The sequence below is a fragment of the Macaca nemestrina genome, chromosome X (genome assembly GCF_043159975.1).
Source record: "Macaca nemestrina isolate mMacNem1 chromosome X, mMacNem.hap1, whole genome shotgun sequence".
NCBI lineage: Eukaryota > Metazoa > Chordata > Mammalia > Primates > Cercopithecidae > Macaca > Macaca nemestrina.
Genome location: NC_092145.1, coordinates 128,011,840 through 128,033,758, shown reverse-complemented (window position 1 = coordinate 128,033,758; position 21,919 = coordinate 128,011,840). Strand labels below are relative to the sequence as shown.

The following is a 21,919-nucleotide window of genomic DNA, read 5'->3' as shown; positions in this document are numbered from 1 at the left end:
AATTATATAACAGAGTAGACAATTTTTTACCATTTGGCCCTTTTCACAATTAAAATAATAAATAACGAGTCATGATCATTTATACTGTGCTAGGCATTGTGATAGAAACTTCGTATTTCATCCCTCTAATGATTCTGAAAGCAGACATTCTGATACCCAGTTCACAAATAAAGGAATTTGGCTCAGTAAGCTTATGTAACTCACCCAAATTTATACAGTTGGCATGGGGCCGAACTAAGTTTTAAACTCAAGTATCTGGCTCCACAATGATTTTTCCTTGTCACAATCCTTGAACCAAACAAAGATCTACAGTATTAATATTTCACATGTTATTCTCTATGTTCTTGCTAGTACATAAAAATAATAGTTATGATTATAGCTACTAATTGAGCACCAACTCTGAGTTAGGCAATTTACTTACATGTTAGTTTCAATCAACAGTTCATACATTCAAGTGAGGATGTATGATGACATAAACACGATAAAATAGAGGATTATATTGACTACTGAGTTGCCCAAGGCCATACAAAATGTCACGGTGTAGGTTCAACTCCAGGCTTCACCTCCAAATCCATACTACATACCAGTTTCGTTGGTCATAAGTCAATGTTACATTTTGTTCTACTGCTCCAAGAAAAGTACATGTAAACTCAGTCCTTTCTATCCATATTAAAGGCTACGGATTCAAATATTTAGTGCTACCAAATTCTAAGAAACGCCTTTAAAATACCAAATTAACACAGTTTGTTGACTACATTGTAAATTTGCCTTTTCAAGAATACTTTTGCACAGTTTCAACATGCATTTACATCAGCTACAGACAGCTAATGTGATGAGTTGATTCTGCTCTCTTAATACTATATGATTTCAAGGGAAAATTCTTTCAAATTGTGATTTTCAATATTCATAATTGACCACAATGCATTAAAATTAAACAGTTTAAGATTGTTAAAACACAGATTAAACTTGAAGCTAAATTAATTAAAATTATTAATTAAAAATCAACCTCTTCTCTTAGAACCAGGAAACAGCATACTGTATACAATTTCAAGCAATGATGCATTTCTTTTTCCATTTATTTGCTTTGTTTTACTTAGTTTTCCCTTTTTTTACCTTCATCTCTTCAACTGCTTTCTGTAATTCATCTGGAGTTTTATATTCAAAATCTCTCTCAAGATACTCTTCTTCGGCTTGTGTCATCCATTCGTGCATCTCTGATAGATCTTTCTGGAGGCTTACAGTTTTCTCCAAACCTCCCTTCAAGGCCTCCTTTCTGGCATAGACCTTCCATAAAACAAACAAGCAAAACATGATCACTGACAGCAATGAAACATTATTATTATATTATTTGATCAGTATGTAAATAACACAAAGCTTAGAGAGTAATGATAAAGAAGGAAAAAGTTTATATACATAAGAAAATAACTCCTGGGGATCAGATACACTCAATTTCCCACAAGTGTGAAAATAAGACATGTCTGTTTATTTGGCATACTTAATAAAATGAATGTATTGCCCTATGATGAAAATTCAGCTGTTTGTGTGACAATCCTCTTCTATGACTACAGCAAAACAAGACTTTTCTAAATAGTATGTTTCAGTTGGAAAAGTAATTTTATTGGCATACACAGAAATAGTTATTCTTTGTGTTCTCTGATAATGTTTTACTATTTTAAATATTCTAAGAACTTCATAATCATGTATCTACAGAAAACTCTCATAAATTAAAAAGAAAAATGAAAAGTGCATAAAACATGTAGTTTGGCAATTCACAAAGAAGATAATATATGGCAATATACGTATGTAAAAGACGTTCTAGTATCACTTATGGTTAAATGACTGCAAATTGAAGGGAATTAATGCATTTTCACAGATAAGATAGGGAAAAATAATAATTAATAAGAGCACATTTTGGGCAGGGATGTGGGAAAATCAAAGTTTTTTAATACTTGTTGAGGAAAATATCCAACATAATACAACCTTTTAGATAGTAAGATGGCAAAATATACAAAAATGTTAATGTCCATGAATCTGTCAACTTCCATTTTTTGAGAGTGAATCATGCTAGCCAAAGTGTAGAGAATAACACATACATTATTTAATTCAGCTTTAAAGACCAAACATCCTGAAAACAAACCCAAAGGTGCTTTCATGGGAGATTAAATAAATTATGACATATATACACTATGGGATACTGTGCATCACCAATACATCTTTACTGAAATGAAAAGTGGCTCAATATAAACTTTTGTGTGTAAAATGCAAGTTGCAAAAGAGTCTGTGGTTATAGAAAACATCTGCTATTTAAAGCCTCACAGATTTCTGAAAAGTGAAACTTTCTACAATGGACTCCATTACTCATTAACCAGAAAAATGCAAAACTTAAAACACCTAAAAGAAAATCATATACCTTGTTACAAGGCACTCTACAGTATTATAATTATTATACATAAGTGTTCATATTTACTTTAAAATGTAAACCTATTCAAAAGATGGTATTCTTCTCTCTGGTTTAAAAAGCATTATATATTTTAAGTAACAGAGTTTTCACAGTATTGTTTCAATATATAATGGACAGTTTCAGTAAAATGAAGCGTGCGTGGTACTTTGCCCAGCAGTAAATATGTGTAGAACCACCATCACATTGATTTTCCTTAGAATTTACAGCCATTTTGAGCCTAATATAGGTAATACTTCATTTTAGGTTCTTTACTTACCTAGGTAAATGTAGCACTTGATCTAGTAAAATGTAAATAAATGCTTCACCCTAACACATCTAGAACAGTATGTCTTGCAACTGTACTAGAAAAAGTATAAATGTGATTCTGTGTAGTCAATGAACCTATAATAAACTTAAGACAACATGCTGCTAAATTCTACTTAGATACTCTGCTGTTACAATCTTTTAAGGCAACTGGTGAAGCTACAAAAACATTGGAGAGACTAATGGAATTCAGCCAAGACGTGTAGTAAAAACTATACGTTCACATACATATTTTTGTCTGTGTGTGAGTGTATGTGTGCATGTACAAGTATGGTGAGATATTGTTGGACCCTGTAGATGTTGAAGGTAAAAACGACAGCATTTGGTGACAGAATAGATATTTTGCTATAAGAGAAATATAGGAGACAAGAAAATCTCAAGGGATTTGGCTTGAATAAGTGGAAAGATGGAGCTGACATTTGTAACAGCAGGCAAATTACTAGGGTAGTAGGCTGCAGTGTACATCAGGAATTTTGTTTTGACGTGTTAGATTTAATATGCCTATTACTAATCCATGTGGAGGTGTTGAGTGGGCAAATGGGTATGAAGGTCTAGGATCATTAGAAAGGTCCAGATTGTTAAACAAAAAAAAATCTTACAGCAAGAACCACTTACAGATTACATTTAAAACCATAGAGCTTGAAAAGGTGACCCAGAGAGTGAGTGGCAATAGGAGAAAAAAAGGAGTCCACACACTGAGCCCTGGAACACTTTCAAATTTAGTGGTCAGGGCAACAGAACCACCAAGGATATTGACAGTGGTCAGGGAAAACTAAGAGATAATTAAGAAAGAATGATGACACAGAAGCCAACTGAATTTAGTGATTTAGTGATGTGAATTCACTGGTGACCCTGACAAAATTTGCTTCAATGGAACAGTGAGGATAACAGTTTGATTAGCTCTCTTAATTGGTTTCGAGAGAAGGGAAGGAGTGAAATGGAGAGAAGGGAATTTCTGTAAAGGGAAACGGGAATGGAGAGGCTGCTAGAGAAACTGTTGTCCAATGGAAGACTTTTTTAAATGACAGGAGATAAGACAGAATAATTCTCTAATGATGGGAATGATGTAGCATAGGGAAGATGTAGGAGGTAGAGGGCTGTTCATTAGCTGGTACAATGTTCTTTTGCAGAAAAAAAGGGAAAGGGATCCAGGTACCTAAGTGGAGAAGCTGGCCTTAGACAAAAGCACAGAAAGTTCATCTATGTAAACAAAGGGAAAGTAGAGTCTATGATCTTATATGCAGGTCAGTGGGAGTATTGCAAGTTGTATTCTGATTGCTTATATTTTCTCAGTAAAACAAGAAGCTAGTTTTTGCAGAAAGACGGAAAGACTGTCAGAGAAGTGAGGAAAGAGATCTGGGGATCACTGCACCCAAAGAGTATACTGACCCAGAGAAAGACAATGATCTGCAAGCTGCCAGAAAGACATCCACCTAACCTCTAAATCCCATTTATTGATAACTATTTACCATAAATTTAAATCCACTAATAAATAAAATATATAACCATATATTATTTAGAAAGTATACATGTTTTATAATTTCATACATACAGGTTTCTATTTGTTCTCTATTTAACAAACACATAGAGGAGATTCCAAGATGGCCTAATAGGAACAGCTCCAGACTACAGTTCTCAGCATGAGCGACACAGAGGACAGGTGATTTCTGCATTTCCAACTGAGCTTTGAAGAGAGTAGTGGTTCTCCCAGCATGCAGTATGAGATCTGAGAACAGACAGACTGCCTCCTCAAGTGGGTCCCTAACCCCTGAGTAGCCTAACTGGGAGGCACCTCCCAGTATGGGCTGATTGACACATCACACGACCAGGTGCCCCTCTGAGGCGAAGCTTCCAGAGGAACAACCAGGCAGCAACATCTGCTGTTCTGCAATATTCACTGTTCTACAGCCTCCGCTGGTGATACCCAGGCAAACAGGGTCTGGAGTGGACCTCCAGCAAACTCCAACAGACCTGCAGCTGAGGGTCCTGACTGTTAGAAGGAAAACAAACAGAAAGGACATCCACACCAAAACCCCATCTGTACATCACCATCATCAAAGACCAAAGGCAGATAAAACACAAAGATGGGGAGAAAACAGAGTAGATTCTAAAAATAAGAGCGCCTCTTCTTCTCCAAAGGAACGCAGCTCCTTGCCAGCAACGGAACAAAGTTGGACACAGAATGACTTTGATGAGTTGAGAGAAGAAGGCTTCAGACAATCAAACTTCTCCGAGCTAAAGGAGGGTGTTCGAACCCATTGCAAAGAAGCTAAAAACCTTGAAAAAAGATTAGAAGAATGGCAAACTAGAACAACCAGTGTAGAGAAGACCTTACATGACCTGATGTGGCTGAAAACCATGTCACGAGAACCACGTGACGCATGCACAAGCTTCAGTAGTCAATTTGACCAACTGCAAGAAAGGGTATCAGTGATTAAAGACCAAATGAATGAAATGAAGTGAGAAGAGACGTTTAGAGAAAAAAAAAAGTAAAAAGAAACAAACAAAGCCTCCAAGAAATATGGGATTATGTGAAAAGACCAAACCTACATCTGATTGGTGTGCCTGAAAGTGACAGGGAGAATGGAGCCAAGCTGGAAAACACTCTTCAGGATATTATCCAGGAGAACTTCCCCAACCTAGCAAGGCAGGCCAACATTCAAATTCAGGAAATACAGAGAACGCCACAAAGATACTCCTTGAGAAGAGCAACTCCAAGACACAAAATTGTCAGATTCACCAAAGTTGAAATGAAGGAAAAAATGTTAAGGGCAGCCAGAGAGAAAGGTCAGATTATGCACAAAGGGAACCCCATCAGACTAAAAGCAGATCTCTCGGCAGAAACTCTACAAGCCATAAGAGAGTGGGGGCCAATATTCAACATTCTTACAGAAAAGAATTATCAACCCAGAATTTCATATCCAGCCAAACTAAGTTTCATAAGTGAAGGAGAAATAAAATCCTTTACAGACAAGCAAATGCTGAGAGATTTTGTTACCACCAGGCCTGCCTTACAAGAGCTCCTGAAGGAAGCACTAAACATGGAAAGGAACAACCGGTACCAGCCACTGCAAAAACATGCCAAATTGTAAAGACCATCGACGCTAGGAAAAAACTGCATCAACTAACGAGCAAAATAACCAGCTAATATCATAATGACAGTATCAAATTCACACATAACAATATTAACCTTAAATGCAAATGGGCTAAATGCTCCAATTCAAAAACACAGAGTGGCAAATTGGATAGAGTCAAGATCCACCAGTGTGCTGTATTCAGGAAACCCATCTCACATGCGGAGACACACATAGGCTCAAAATAAAGGGATGGAGGAAGATCTACCAAGAAAATGGAAAACAAACAAACAATAAAACAAAGCAGGGGTTGCAATCCTAGACTCTGATAAAACAGACTTTAAACCAACAAAGATCAAAAGAGACAAAAGAGGCCATTACATAATGGTAAAGGGATCAATTCAACAGGAAGAGCTAGCTATCCTAAATATATATGCACCCAATACTGGAGCACCCAGATTCATAAAGCAAGTCCTTAGAGACCTTCAAAGAGACTTAGACTCAAACATTATAATAATGGGAGACGTTAACATCCCACTGTCAACATTAGAGAGATCAAAAGACAGAAAGTTAACAAGGATATCCAGGAACTGAACTTGGCTCTGCACCAAGGGGACCTAATAGACATTTACAGAACTCTCCACCCCAAATCAACAGAATATAGATTCTTCTCAGCACCACATCACATTGCACTTATTCCAAAATTGACCACACAGTTGGAAGTAAAGCACTCCTCAGCAAATGTAAAAGAACAGAAATTATAACAAACTTTCTCTCAGATCGCAGTCCAATCAAACTACAACTCATGGTTAAGAAACACACTCAAAACCGCTCAACTACATGGAAACTGAACAACCTGCTCCTGAATGACTACTGGGTACATAATGAAATGAAGGTAGAAATAGAGATGTTCTTTGAAACCAATGAGAACAAAGATGCAACACACCAGAAACTCTGGGACACATTTAAAGCAGGAAATTTATAGCACTACATGCCCACAAGAGAAAGCAGGAAAGATCTAAAATTGACACCCTAACATCACAATTTAAAAAACCAGAGAAGCAAGAGCAAACACATTCAAAAGCTAGCAGAATGCAAGAAACAACTAAGATCAGAGCAGAAGTGAAGGAGATAGAGACACAAAAAAACCCTTCAAAAAATCAATGAATCCAGGGGCTGGTTTTTTGAAAAGATCAACAAAACTGATAGACCGCTAACAAGACTAATAAAGAAGAAAAGAGAGAAGAATCAAATAGACACAATAAAAAATGATAAAGGGGATATCACCACCAATCCCACAGAAATAAACACTACCATCAGAGAATACTATAAACACCTCTACACAAATAAACTAGAAAATCTAGAAGAAATGGATAAATTCCTGGACACATACACCATCCCAAGACCAAATCAGGAAGATGTTGAATCCCTGAATAGACCAACAGCAGGCTCTGAAATTGAGGCAATAATTAATAGCCTACAAAAGAAAAAAAGTCCAGGACCAGACGAATTCAGAGCCAAATTCTAGCAGAGGTACAAGGAGGAACTGGTACCATTCCTTCTGAAACTATTCCAATCAATAGAAAAAGAGGGAATCCTCCCTAACTCATTTTATGAGGCCAGTATCATCCTGATACCAAAACCTGGCAGAGACACAACAAAAAAAGAGAATTTTAGACCAATATCCCTGATGAACTTCGATGTAAAAATCCTCAATAAAATACTGGCAAACTAAATCCAGCAGCACATCAAAAAGCTTATCTACCATGATCAAGTTGGCTTCATCCCTGGGATGCAAGGCTGGTTCAACATACACAAATGAATAAACGCAATCCAGCATATAAACAGAACCAAAGACAAAAAAACCACGATTATCTCAATAGATGCAGAAAAGGCCTTTGACAAAATTCAACAGCCCTTCATGCTAAAAACTCTCAATAAATTCAGTATTGATGGAACATATCTCAAAATCATAAGAGCTATTTATGACAAACCCACAGCCAATATCATACTGAATGGGCAAAAACTGGAAAAATTCCCTTTGAAAACTGGCACAAGACAGGGGTGCCCTCTCTCACCACTCCTATTCAACATAGTGTTGGAAGTTCTGGCTAGGGCAATCAGGCAAGACAAAGAAATAAAGGGTATTCAGTTAGGAAAAGAGGAAGTCAAATTGTCCCTGTTTGCAGATGACATGACTGTATATTTAGAAAACCCTATTGTCTCAGCCCAAAATCTCCTTAAGCTGATAAGCAACTTCAGCAAAGTCTCAGGATACAAAATCAATGTGCAAAAATCACAAGCATTCCTATACACCAATAACAGACAAACAGAAAGCCAAATCATGAGTGAACTTCCATTCACAATTGCTTCAAAGAGAATAAAATACCTAGGAATCCAACTTACAAGGAATGTGAAGGACCTCTTCAAGGAGAATTACAAACCACTACTCAGCAAAATAAAAGAGGACACAAACAAATGGAAGAACATACCATACTCATGGATAGGAAGAATCGATATTATGAAAATGGCCATACTGCCCAAGGTAATTTATAGATTCAATGCCATCTCCATCAAGCTACCAATGACTTTCTTCACAGGATTGGAAAAAACTACTTCAAAGTTCATATGGAACCAGAAAAGAGTCCACATAGCCAAGACAATCCTAAGCCAAAAGAACAAAGCTGGAGGCATCACCCTACCTGACTTCAAACTATACTACAAGGCTACAGTAACCAAAACAGCACGGTACTGGTACCAAAACAGAGATATAGACCAATGGAACAGAACAGAGCCCTCAGAAATAATACCACACATCTACAACCATCTTTGACAAACTTGACAAAAACAAGAAATGGGGAAAGGACCCCCTATTTAATAAATGGTGCTGGGAAAACTGGATAGCCATATGTAGAAAGCTGAAACTGGATCCCTTCCTTAAACCTTATACAAAAATTAATTCAAGGTGGATTAAATACTTAAATGTTAGACCAAAAACCATAAAAACCCTAGAAGAAAGCGTAGGCAATACCATGCAGGACATAGACATGGGCAAGGACTTCATGTCTAAAACACCAAAAGCAATGGCAGCAAAAGCCAAAATTGACAAATGGGATCCAATTAAACTAAAGCACTTCTGCACAGCAAAAGAAACTACTATCAGAGTGAACAGGCAACCTACAGAATGGGAGAACATTTTTGCAATCTACCCATCTGACAAAGGGCCAATATCCAGAATCTACAAAGAACTCAGACAAATTTACAAGAAAGAAAACAAACAACCCCATCAAAAAGTGGGCAAAGGATATGAACAGACACTTCTCAAAAGAAAACATTTACGCAGCCAACAGACACATGAAAACATGCTCATCATCACTGGCCATCAGAGAAATGAAATCAAAACCACAATGAGATACCATCTCACACCAGTTAGAATGGCAATCATTAAAAAGTCAGGAAACAACAGGTGCTGGAGAGGATGTGGAGAAATAGGAACACTTTTACACTGTTGGTGGGATTGTAAACTGGTTAAACCATTGTGGAAAACAGTATGGCGATTCCTCAAGGATCTAGAACTAGAAGTACCATATGACCCAGCCATCCCATTACTGGGTATATACCCAAAGGATTATAAATCATGCTGCTATAAAGACACATGCACACGTATGTTTATTGCAGCACTATTCACAATAGCAAAGACTTGGAATCAACCCAAATGTCCATCAGTGACAGACTGGATTAAGAAAATGTGGCACATATACACCATGGAATACTATGCAGCCATAAAAAAGGATGAGTTTGTGTCCTTTGTAGGGACATGGATGCAGCTAGAAACCATCATTCTCAGCAAACTATCGCAAGAACAGAAAACCAAACACCGCATGTTCTCACTCATAGGTGGGAACTGAACAATGAGATCACTTGGACTCGAGAAGGGGAACATCACACACCGGGGCCTATCACGGGGAGGGGGATGGGGGAGGGATTACATTGGGGGTTATATGTGATGTAAATGACGAGTTGATGGGTGCAGCACACTAACATGGCACAAGTATACATATTTAACAAACCTGCACGTTATGCACATGTACCCTAGAACTTAAAGTATAATTTAAAAAAAAAAAAAAAAAAGGGAAAATAATCTGAACAGGTATTTCTCAAAAGAAGACAAAAATGGCCAATGAGGCCGGGCGTGGTGGCTCAAGCCTGTAATCCCAGCACTTTGGGAGGCCGAGGCGGGTGGATCACGAGGTCAGGAGATCGAGACTATCCTGGCTAACATGGTGAAATCCCGTCTCTACTAAAAAATATACAAAAAACTAGCCGGGCATGGTGGCGGGCGCCTTTAGTCCCAGCTGCTTGGGAGGCTGAGGCGGGAGAATGGCGTGAACCTGGGTGGCGGAGCTTGCAGTGAGCCAAGATCAGGCCACTGCACTCCAGCCTGGGAGACACAGCCAGACTCCGTCTCAAAAAATAATAATAATAATAATAATAATGGCCAATGAATGTATGAAAAAAATTTCAACATCGGTAATCATTAGATAAATGCAAACCAAAACCACTATGAGGTATCTCACCCTAGGTAGGATGTATATTGCCAAAAAGACACAAAAAATAATTGTTGGCATGGGTGCAGATAAAAGGGAACTATATTACATTGTTAGTGGGACTATAAACTGGTACAGTCACTGTAGAGAACAGCATGGAGGTTCCTCAGAAAAGTACAATATCCACAAACATCCCCTTTTTCCTGCGTGTTTTTTATTCTACCTGGACAACTGCAATCCCTACCTGCTTCCACTTTAGCCCTTTTGATTTATTATTCTTCTAATAGGAATATACAGCAAACTTTAAACAACTGTTTTAAATGAAATGAAGTGATGCCAGTCCTGTGCCTAAAAGTCAGATGACTTTCCAAAGTACTTGACATAATGAGTAAATCATCACTGTGACTTCCATATTCCTTTCTGACTCATTTTCCCTTTCTTTTTCTCCTGGCTCATGCTGCTCTTCTTCCAGTGGCTTCCAGTGGCTTCCTTTGGCTCCTCAAACATGTTAAGCTCTCTCTTGACTCAGATGTTTCCTCCACTTCATTTTCTAGCCAGAATTCCGTCACACAGCAAATTGTCAAGTTCCTACTACTGAGGTATCAGCTTTAATTTCACCTCTTCAGAAAAGACTCTACTGACTACCCAATAGAAAGTAGTTTTCCTGCTCCTGTTACTCTCATTTAAAGGGTTCTTACTGGTACATTCAGAGTGTATAGCAAGACTTAAAACCAGACATTGTTGTGATAATGTGTTTACCCATTTACTTTCCGTTTTCACCACTAAACTCTTATCTCCATGAGGATAAGTACAATGTCTATTTTATTCCCCACTTATATCTGGTAATTTTTTAATAGCTAGAATCTAGATTTTTAAAAACTTAGATACATACCCTTTAGAATTTAAAATAATCATAATCATTTTATACATCCAAAATTAGATCATGGGATGTCAAAGCATCCTCAAATATATCAGATATTTGGACAATTTTGTTCCAAATTATTTATGTTTTTGCAGACATTGGCATCTGGTGACAAATAAGGAATTATCTTTAACCCAAAAGACTGTATCACACACTTATTTTGTCTGTAGATATTTCTGTAATGCATAGATTTACACTTCATTTCCATTCTTCTCTCTGGAACGCTGAATTGGTACCAGTATTCACATCTGGCTTCCTTGTTTTTACGGCATCTTGTTCCTCTTCTACATTAGTGCATTGTTCCTTCCTTTCACAACCTAACTCATTTATCTACAAAGTCATAACATGGCCAGAGTGATACTCGAAGGAAAAGCACAGATACATATAATACTCTAAGATTAGAAAATGGGGATCAGAACATAGCTTGATCTATAGCTCTTCTGTTATGCAACAGATGAATGTATTTAAAATATTTCTCTTGAACAACAAATTCTTAGTACATATAACAGACATAAGGTCTTAAGTAAAGAAATTTTAAGAGTAGACAGCCTTTACAAATTGTATTCCTATAAAATGTAAAAACCTTGAGGTTTTAGTAATATTGTTAGTTTTATACCTTTTTTATTTATTTTATTTATTTATTCATTTACTTGCTGTTTTCCCCTTACTCTACATAAATTGGTGCTCTTTCTATTCATCCATTAAGAACATTCAACAAACAAAAAACAAATACCTTTCATACTGGCTTTCCAGGAAAACATCAGTAGTATAATCTACTATTTAAGTAATATAATTTTTTTTTCGTGAACAACTCTTCTAGCACTGACTTACTTCAGAAGAAGAATATGAGCTAGCTGACCCAGGGATAGCTCATCTATGAATTAATAGAACCAAAGAACATTTGTCAGTGATTGTATTAGCTGAGTGATTTGCCTTGACTTTTCTAATTTTTTTTTCATTTTCAAATGTAGCTTTTGCCTTTTGACATTACTTCTTTTCTATTTTGAAAGTTTACTTAGCAGTAACGAGAGACTGACTGCCTCTAACACGTAAATTGAAACTCCTTATTAATTTCCAAAAAGGCACAGTAGTTCCCTTGTATCTGTGGAAGGCATTTTCATACCAAGACCTCCAGTAGATGCCTGAAACCATAGATAATACCTAACCCTATATACACTAGGTTTTTTTCTATTCATACATACAAACGATAAAATTTAATTTATAAATTAGGAATAGTAAGAGATTAACAGCTAATAAAACAGAACGAGTTATCTCTCTTTCTCTCCCTCTCAAAGTATCTTATTTTACTGTGCTCGCCAATTTTAGGATTCCAATTGACCACAAGCATTTGAAACCATGGAAAGCAAAACTGCAGATCATCAGGGACTAATGTATTGGTGACTTAAAAGTATTCATTGCTTTAGTTCAAAATTTTACCTTCTGAACACAAATTATTTGATATACACTATTTTTTAATGTATCTTACTATCCATCATTTAATATTTAACTATAAAATAGGTATCTATAAAATATTCTTCTGTAGAAAAATGAGAAACTCAAATATGAGTGTACAGTCATTTTGTGGTTTTTTTTTTATTCAGCTATTCTTAATGGTTACTGAATCTTAATTGTTATATAAAAATAGATGTCGGCCGGGTGTGGTGGCTCACACCTGTAACTCCAGCACTTGGGGAGGCCAAGGAAAGAGCATTGTTTCAGACTAGTAATTCAAAAGCAGCCTGGGAAACATAGCAAGACCCTGTTGCTACCAAAAAAATAACAAAAACTAGCCAGGCATCGTGGCACACGCCTGTAGTTCCAGCTACTTGTGGGGGCTGAGATGAGATAATTGCTTGAGCCCAGGAGGTTGAGGCTGCAGTGAGCCGAGTTCACACCACTGCACTCTAGCTTGGGTGACAGAGGCACAGAGGGAGACCCTGTCCCAAAAAATAAAATAAATAAATAATAAATGTATTGAAGAGGCCAAACTTGGAAATGTTAATCAAAAGTAAAAATTATTTACCCTATTTCTACATACACATATATTACCCATTCATTTTATTTTGTACCAAATATCCCTATGAAATGTATTTTTCTTAATCTATTATTATACATTTATGTTCTGAAGAAAACGTGGATTGGAAATAATGACTACGAATAGGATTTCATTTTTCAGTATGACAGCTGTTTCAAGAAAGTCATTTTAGGACCACAATAAGATGAATGTGTACTATTTAAAATACATACTATGAAAATATTTATATATGCTAGAAAAAAGATTAATTTGTCAGAATTAATTGTGCTTTAAAGCAACAGCGTAGGAACAAAGCCTTAAACAAAAGTAACGGTAAAGGGAGACATTAGGAAATCTTAACTACATTGAGGCTAGCCACAGTGAAAGACATTGTCCATACCTGTTGGCACATGTGATCCCACTGAGTGTTAAGTTCTTTCAGTTCTATCTCAAGTCTCAAAGCAAACTCTGGCTCTGCTTCATTCTTTATCTTCTGCCCACCTTCATTGACACTGTTTAGACTGGGCTGAATTGTCTGAATATCATTGACTAAAAGCTAAGAAAATGAATCAATTTAAGCAAGCTGAAAAAATTACTGCCACATATTAAATATGCAACATAGCTAGAAAATGTAAAATTAGGACTGATGGCATTGCATATGGATTTTTGTCTTTTAAAATCTGAGATACAAATATATTGATATAGACAACTGCATAACAGTCTTGCAAAAATGTTCAATGGTTATTATGGCATGAATCCAGTGGGGAATTATTTGTATTTTACTTATATCAGAAACAAAAGGAAATAAATCTAATATTTCTGGTTAGAAAAATGTGTGAAAATGGGCTTCATACTTTACTATCTTGGTTAGTATTTTCATTTTCAAACGCAGGATATTGCAGATAATTGTTTACAGTGTAATGGGTGTGAAGGTGGATTTGCTTTTTTAGCTTGTATTGTAAAAAAAAAAATTCTTTAAAGAGCAACATTATTTTCTTCCTGCTGCATGACAGTGGTATACTGAATATTATTTCAAAACTACATATTGTGTTATAGTACAGTGCATTATACATGAAGAGAACAACACAGTATGAATAATAATTTGTTGTAAGAAATAACAAGTAGCTCAAAGGATTCTTTACCTTTAAATTATACTGCATTTTATAGCAAAATAATGTTATCAACTGATGTTGAGTACAAGGCAATGCTTTGTCAATTCCTCACTTACTCAACCCAGGGTTTCTCAACATTGGCACTAGTGACATTTTAGATTGTGCAGTTCCTTGTTGTGGAGGGCTGTTCAATGGACTGAAAGATACTTAGCAGCATCTCTGTCCTCTACCTACTAGACACCAGTAGCATCTAACCACCACCCCCAACCCAGTTATGACAATCAAAAATGTCTACAAGCATTAAAAAAAAACATCTGCTGGGGAGGGGAGGGCAAAATCCACCCCAGCTGTAAAACACTGATCTAACCAAGTAATATTCATACAAAATTATTCATATTAAAGACATCATATAAAAATCGTACTCTGCACTGTTTCAGCTGCTTTTTTAGAATCTCTGAATCCCCAAGCGCAGGCCATTCCTCCTTCAGAAAAACATCAACTTCAGCCATCCATTTCTTCAGGGTTTGTATGTGATTCTGAAACGAGACCCATTATAAGGCATTACTGGTGTGCTGATTACTTCTAATACAATTCATCATTGTGTTATGTCTAAACACAAGCCCAAAAACGATTCCCATGTTTAAAGGATGTCTCTAAGTAGCTCTTGAGAAAAAGAATATTTTTACTAAGACTGCGTTTTTATGGTCTACTGTATGAGCACTGGTGTGTGAAGTCTGCTATTGTTAAAAATAAAAAATTACTACCAAATGCGGTTTCATGATGTTACTCTCAAGAACATTAAATCATATCCCCCTCTAGAGAAATTTTAAGTTACAAAACAACTCATGAGAATACTAACAATATGCCCTTACAGTACATAAAACAAACTATGAACAATAAACTCAATGTAATGGTGTCTTTATAGCCTCCCTAAACTCGAACTTCACAAATTGTTTTCTACAGATGACAGTTTAAATAGTCCCTCCAGTTGTGAACTTTCGGACTAAGATTTTGTCATCTTAGAAGAGAGAGCTTTTGTTTTTATTTGTCTGACCAGTATGAAGTAATGATCAGGTAAAAATCATCATCTTTTATCATTTATAAATAGCCAATATCTCTCATCCATGATTCTTTGCCATATTACCTTTCTTTCTGCTGTTTCGCTACTTTTAAAAAGTATGATTAAACTCTACTGTCTACATGAGTTTTCTTCCAATTTACTTAAATGTATATTGAAAATACATGCTCCACAGAAAGTTTCCCCTTTAATATGATGATTAATAATAATTTTTAAAGTACTTATCTAAGTCAGAGAACTTCAACATGATCACCTTGCTGTTGTCTTTCAAGTCTACATTTGCTCTTTTTCCACATCTTCACTGTCCTTGCTCAGGTCTTTTTTTTTTTTTTTTTTTTTTTGAGACGGAGTCTTGCTCCGTCACCCAGGCTGGAGTGAAGTGGCACAATCTTGGCTCACTGTAGCCTCCACCTCCCAGATTCAAGTGATTACTCCTGCCTCAGCCTCCCAAGTAGCTGGGACTACAGGTGTGCACCACCATGCCCAGCTAATTTTTGTATTTTTAGTAGAGACGAGGTTTCACCATGTTGGCCAGGATGGTCTTGATCTCTGGACCTCGTGATCTACCCACCTCGGCCTCTCACAGTGCTGGGATTACAGGTGTGAGCCACTATGCCTGGTCTGTTCAGGTCTTATTACTGACTCCATTAATGCACTGGCTCATTTTGATATCTGCCTCGGTCTTACCTCATTCTAATTATTGATCTACAGTGAAGCCAGGAATCTTCTCTTCTCCTCCTTCCTCTTGCCATGGGAGTGTTTTGAAAACACAAGTGGAATCATATTATTTCCCTCTTTAACCAATAGCAGTTTTTTCTTATTGTTATTGTTATCACTCTCATTACCATTAGATTAAAACTCAGATCGTAAAACGTGGCATCCAAGGCCATTCACTGTCTACTCCCAAACCAGTTTTCCAACCATAATATTTTATTAATCCCCATATATATTGTCTCCCCAATGTTGAACTTATTCCAGTTAACTGAAAATGCTGCGATGCTTTCTCAAGAACTCTTCCTTTCTCGGTATTATCTAACTAAATTCTACCTATTCAATCTATAGCAGAGATAATCTATGTTCCAACAATATTTCATAATCTTTTTTTCTAGTTTATGTTAGATTTCCTTCCTGCCTACTGTGACAACCTTTCCCATATTGCTTTATTTACCATGGAAGGCTGAATAATAATCTCCCCAAGATGTCTACACCCTAATCTCTGAAACCTGTGAGTACATTACCCAACATGACAGAAAGGACTTTGCAGATGTGATTACTTTAAGGATTTTGAGATGGGGAGATTATACTGGATCATCCACCTGGGCATAATGTAATCACAAAGGTCCTAATTAAAAGGAAGTCAACACAAGGAACAGGACAGGGAGAGGAAGAGGAGGAGGAGAGGTAGAATGAGAGGGAGACAGAGAGGGAGAGAGAAACTGACACTGGACGATGTTACACTGCTGACACTGAAGATGGAGGATGGGGACATGAGCCAAGGAATGCTTCTAGAAGCTAAAAATGCCAAAAAACAGACTCTCTCAAAGCCTCCAAAACACACAGAGTCCTGCTGACACCTTAATTTTAGCCCACTGAGACTAATTCTGAGCTTCTGACTTCCAGAACTGTAATAAATTTGTGTTGTTTGAAGCTATTAAATTTCTGGCAGTTTGTTAGGATGCCATAGGAAACGAATATATCTACATTCCTCCTTCGCTAGAATGTGGACTCACTGATGACAAGAGGCATGTAATTGTGTCCTCTTAGGCCACTGGTCGTGGTAAATAATAGATATTTTCATGCAGTATTTACATAGGTATGCATGTACACATATGTTTATAAGTAAAGACATGCTATGCATTTAAGAATGTTTTAGGTTTGCTTAGTGCTTCGGTTTGTAAAAGGTAAGCACAAAAACTAAGTAGCTAGGCTGGGATTTAAATCCAGGAGCATCTTGTTGCAATGTTTTTCCATCATACCATAATGTTTTTGACATTTCCTTCCCAGTATTAACATTTTTCACAATAATTGACCACTCAAGGGACACATTACTTACCTCACTGAATAATTCAGGCTTTTAGATCTTAATGCAATTGTCGGTTTACTGTTTTTCTTTAGTTTGAGTGGTTATTACTATGATGGCACTATTCAAACAAATTAAGTCAAGAGGATTTGGTTTCAGGAAGAAGGTGATGGGGTAAAATTTAAGCATATAATTACAAATTCAACATGGTGATAAAATAATTACTATATCTTACATATGTAACATTAATATACATAACATGTTACATATGTGATATATGATTACTTTAGATATGTATATATGTACATGATATATAATTCAATTATATGCACATATATACACATATGTACACATTATATGTGTGTGTGTATATACATACATATGGAAGCTAAAAATGCCAATAAAACACATTCTCTTTTAAAGCCTCCAAAACAGACACAGTTCTGCTAACACCTTAATTTTAGCCCACAGAGACTAATTCTGAACTTCTGACCTCCAGAACTGTAATATAATAAATTATGTTGTTTGAAGCCATTAAATTTGTGGTAATTTCTTAGGAGTGTCACAGGACATTAATACACCTACATTTCTCCTACACATATACATATATGGAGTTATACATAATGGGATTAATATATAATACAATTTTATGATTATATCACTGTATTTTATATATATAATAGCACATGTAGACAGCATAGTTTACTCATACTTTTTCTAATAGCAAAACAGCAGAAACAAAAGGTAATATAGGAAATAATAATACACATACTATACATTATACATATACTGATTACATTATACATCTGTATAATGTATATATACATAACTGTTTCCTAGTCATAAGATAAATGATTACCTGCATCTTAAAAGACAACCAGACTAAATGAATGATTGGTTTTGAAAATCATTAAACTAAAAACATGTTTAATTCCTATTGGTAATGGTGAAAATAGCAAATTAATTCTACAAAAAACTGAGAAAACTCTTATTCTTTTCTTAGAAGGAATAAGCAAATCACCATCCTTTGTAAAAGACTCATGTCTTTTCATCTTATCACTAACTTTGAAAGATGCTGGAGGTCAAATGTTTGCGTACCTTTACAGTTTACAGTGTATTGTTAGGAAAATAACAAGTACATAAAAATGAGTGTAGAAAGTAAAATCTTGAATTACCTGAATTTTTCGGAGTTTATTCATTTGCTCCTCTAGCTTTTGACAATGCTCGGCTAGCTGGGAGGAGAGCTTCTTCCAGCGTGTCTCAATTTCTTCAAATTCTAATTGATATTTTCGGCTGATTTCAGAGGGGGCTTTCTTTGACATCTCTTTCACAGTGGTGCTGAGATAGTTTAGGCCACTTTGTTGCTCTTGCAGAGAACTTTGTAAAACCTCAAAAACAATTTTTAAAATACATTTATACTAATTGATGAATAATTGATGAGTTTTCATTAAATTAACTATACTTAAAATGAAATCTATGATTCAAACATGTAAACAAAGTAGATGATCTTATATCAGTTATAAACATCTAGTGGTAATTTAAATTTTACATATTATCCTAAGAGTAACCTGCATATTACTTAGTGATATTTTATTTAACACTCCCTATGCATTTTTCTAAACAATGTCAAATATATCTCAAAACTATATCTTACAGAGCCAAAGAGTTTTGGTGCATCTAATTTTACTGAATTAAGTATATATATATAACTAACAGCAGTTGTGATACAGTTAATGGAGTTGAAGTTAATTATACTGAGCTTTCAGGAAAGTAAACTCTACGCAAAACTATAGCTAATAATATTGATATATGCAATAGAAAAACTTACTGAATATGTACTTAATGTTTCATATTTTCAAAAAATGTTATTCTGTTATGTAGTATTATGGTGGGATTCAAGGATAATTTTGTGGAGAATTTATAAAATTTATTTATACTTATTCTGTATGACACATGAAATTTCTTACATTGGATGACAACTTTAGGCTTCCCCTGTTCAATATTTACTTAAATGTAACTTTCTCTTTATAAAATAATAAAGGTTCATTAAAAAAATGAAAAAAAAGAACATTTTATATAAATTATCAATTTGTTCTATGTATAGCTAAATATTAAATATATGATCATATATGCACACATACCCAGTTATTCTTTCTCACATAATTTGACCTATATCAACCAAAATTTGTCAAACATCTAACTTTTGTAGTTTCATAGTATCCTATGCCTATTTGGTGGTACTTAACTTGTTGGGTTTTTTTGTTTGTTTGTTTTTGTTTTGTTTTTTTTTTTTGAGACGGAGTCTCGCTCTGTCGCCCAGGCCGGAGTGCAGTGGCCGCATCTCAGCTCACTGCAAGCTCTGCCTCCTGGGTTTACGCCATTCTCCTGCCTCAGCCTCCCGAGTAGCTGGGACTACAGGCGCCCGCCACCATGCCCGGCTAATTTTTTGTATTTTTTAGTAGAGATGGGGTTTCACCGTGTTAGCCAGGATGGTCTCAATCTCCTGACCTCGTGATCCACCCGTCTCGGCCTCCCAAAGTGCCAGGATTACAGGCTTGAGCCACCGCGCCCGGCCAACTTGTTTATTTTTACTTTACTTTTATTTCACTGTTTTAAATTGTTCCCCTATGACTGATTATTTAGACAATACCTAGCATGTAACTACACTTTGAGCTAGGTTATTTTATTGGGAGCATTTGCCCTTGTCAATTTTTTGTTTTTTCAAAAACAAAAATTGTAATGGCTTCTCTAGTTTAACAATTTCCATTATTAGTTCTACAAATTGATTTCTAGTTTTCCACTCATGTAAATTATGTTTATCTCTAACTACCTACCTATCTATCTATCTATCCGTCCATCAATGTCCTATCTATCTCCAGTTCCATTTACATCTTTGAGTGTATTCTGATTATTTCTGTAAGATATAGACTTCCTGGAAATTATATTAACATTGTTGTATGTTATTAGGATGCACTGAAGTGTTAACCTCAGTAAAATTCATATTGAGTTTACATTTCCAGCAGTAAGAGAGAATTTTTAGTTCACCACTTCCAAATCCATACTTATATCTTTTGTGTGTGTGTACACAATTTAGTATGTAAAAAAGTTACCTCATTTTGTAACTTTTTTTTTACTTCTTCCTTTACAATTTAAGTTACAATTATTCATAGATTTATTATTCATATATGTCTCTTTTTGGAGGATACCTTACTCAAGACTTTCTTCCTTACTCACAGAAAAAAAAAAAAAAAAAGAAAGTTTCCTTGGTATCATATTTCCTTAAAATTGTCTCTGGTGTTTTTACAATGACTGTGATTGCTTCCATTGATTTTTAAGCTTCTCTACCTCAATTTTTATAACATTATTATTTTAAACATTTTCCAAAGTTTACACTTCCCCACATTTTTGAACATTCTATTGTATGTGGTTTTTATTTTGGTGTAACTTTGGGGGAAATGTTCATACCTTATTTTTTTGTTAATTAATACATTTCCCAATAATATTTATGAACGATTATTTTCTTTCCTATTTTTTTCAGTGGAAATAGTGTCTTCTGCTCATCTAATTGCCTTTTCTTGTGTGTTTTCTTCACTTTCCTTATTGTTGCACGTTTTTATTCTTATTTTTTAAAGTTTACTAGTTCTATTAGGCCACACATTTTTCCAAATAGACTTTGGAATCATTATGCCAAGCATTAAAAACTGCAACAAAAGGAAACAAAAAAGGCTAAACAACTACCATTTGGTATCACAGAATATCTAAATAGGACAATATATAACGAAAGCTGCTTAAATATATTTTCCTTTGAATACATTACTTCAAAAAAATATTTAATTCTCAGGAAAAGATTCTATACGATAAAGTTAAAATTTGAATTTTTAAAACATTTTTCTTAAAGGGCACATATTATCTCAGCTTCTAAATATAACTCATATGTTTTCATGTCTTAAGAAATAAAAAGTTATTGAATATATTATGCAGTATTTTAAAATTAGTAGGAAAAGGGCTAGACACAGTGGCTCATGCCTGTAATCCCAGCACTTTGGGAGGCTGAGGCAGACATATCATCTGAGGTCAGGAGTTTGAGACCAGCCTGGCCAACATAGTGAAACCCCATCTCCACTTAAAAAATACAAAAGTTAGCTGGGTGGGGTGGCGCGTGCCTGTAATTCCAGCTACTCAGGAGGCTAAGGCAGGGGAATCGCTTGAACCCGGGAGGCGTAGGTTGCAGTGAGCCAAGATAGCACTACTGCACTCCAGCCTAGGCAACAAGAGTGAAACTCTGTCTAAAAATAAAACAAAACAAATAAAGTAGGAAAAGTATTCTAAAATCTCTTACAAATTATTTCTTTCATTTCCCATATTAGTATATCTTTCCTGATACAAGG

The 21,919-nt window shown here is 35.6% G+C and overlaps 1 protein-coding gene across 13 annotated transcripts in view; it reads right to left on the bottom strand.

The window, feature by feature from the left end:
• LOC105490348 (dystrophin) overlaps positions 1-21,919 on the bottom strand; it is a 2,266,916-nt gene that overhangs the window by 1,371,741 nt on the left and 873,256 nt on the right. For all 13 annotated transcript variants that reach the window (XM_071089080.1, XM_071089088.1, XM_071089087.1 and 10 more), the window contains 4 exons: positions 18,707-18,919; positions 14,856-14,969; positions 13,722-13,877; positions 1,114-1,284 (listed from right to left, as the gene is read on the bottom strand). In XM_071089080.1, coding sequence (XP_070945181.1) covers positions 1,114-1,284; positions 13,722-13,877; positions 14,856-14,969; positions 18,707-18,919 — 654 coding nt within the window. The remainder of the gene's footprint in view (positions 1-1,113; positions 1,285-13,721; positions 13,878-14,855; positions 14,970-18,706; positions 18,920-21,919) is intronic.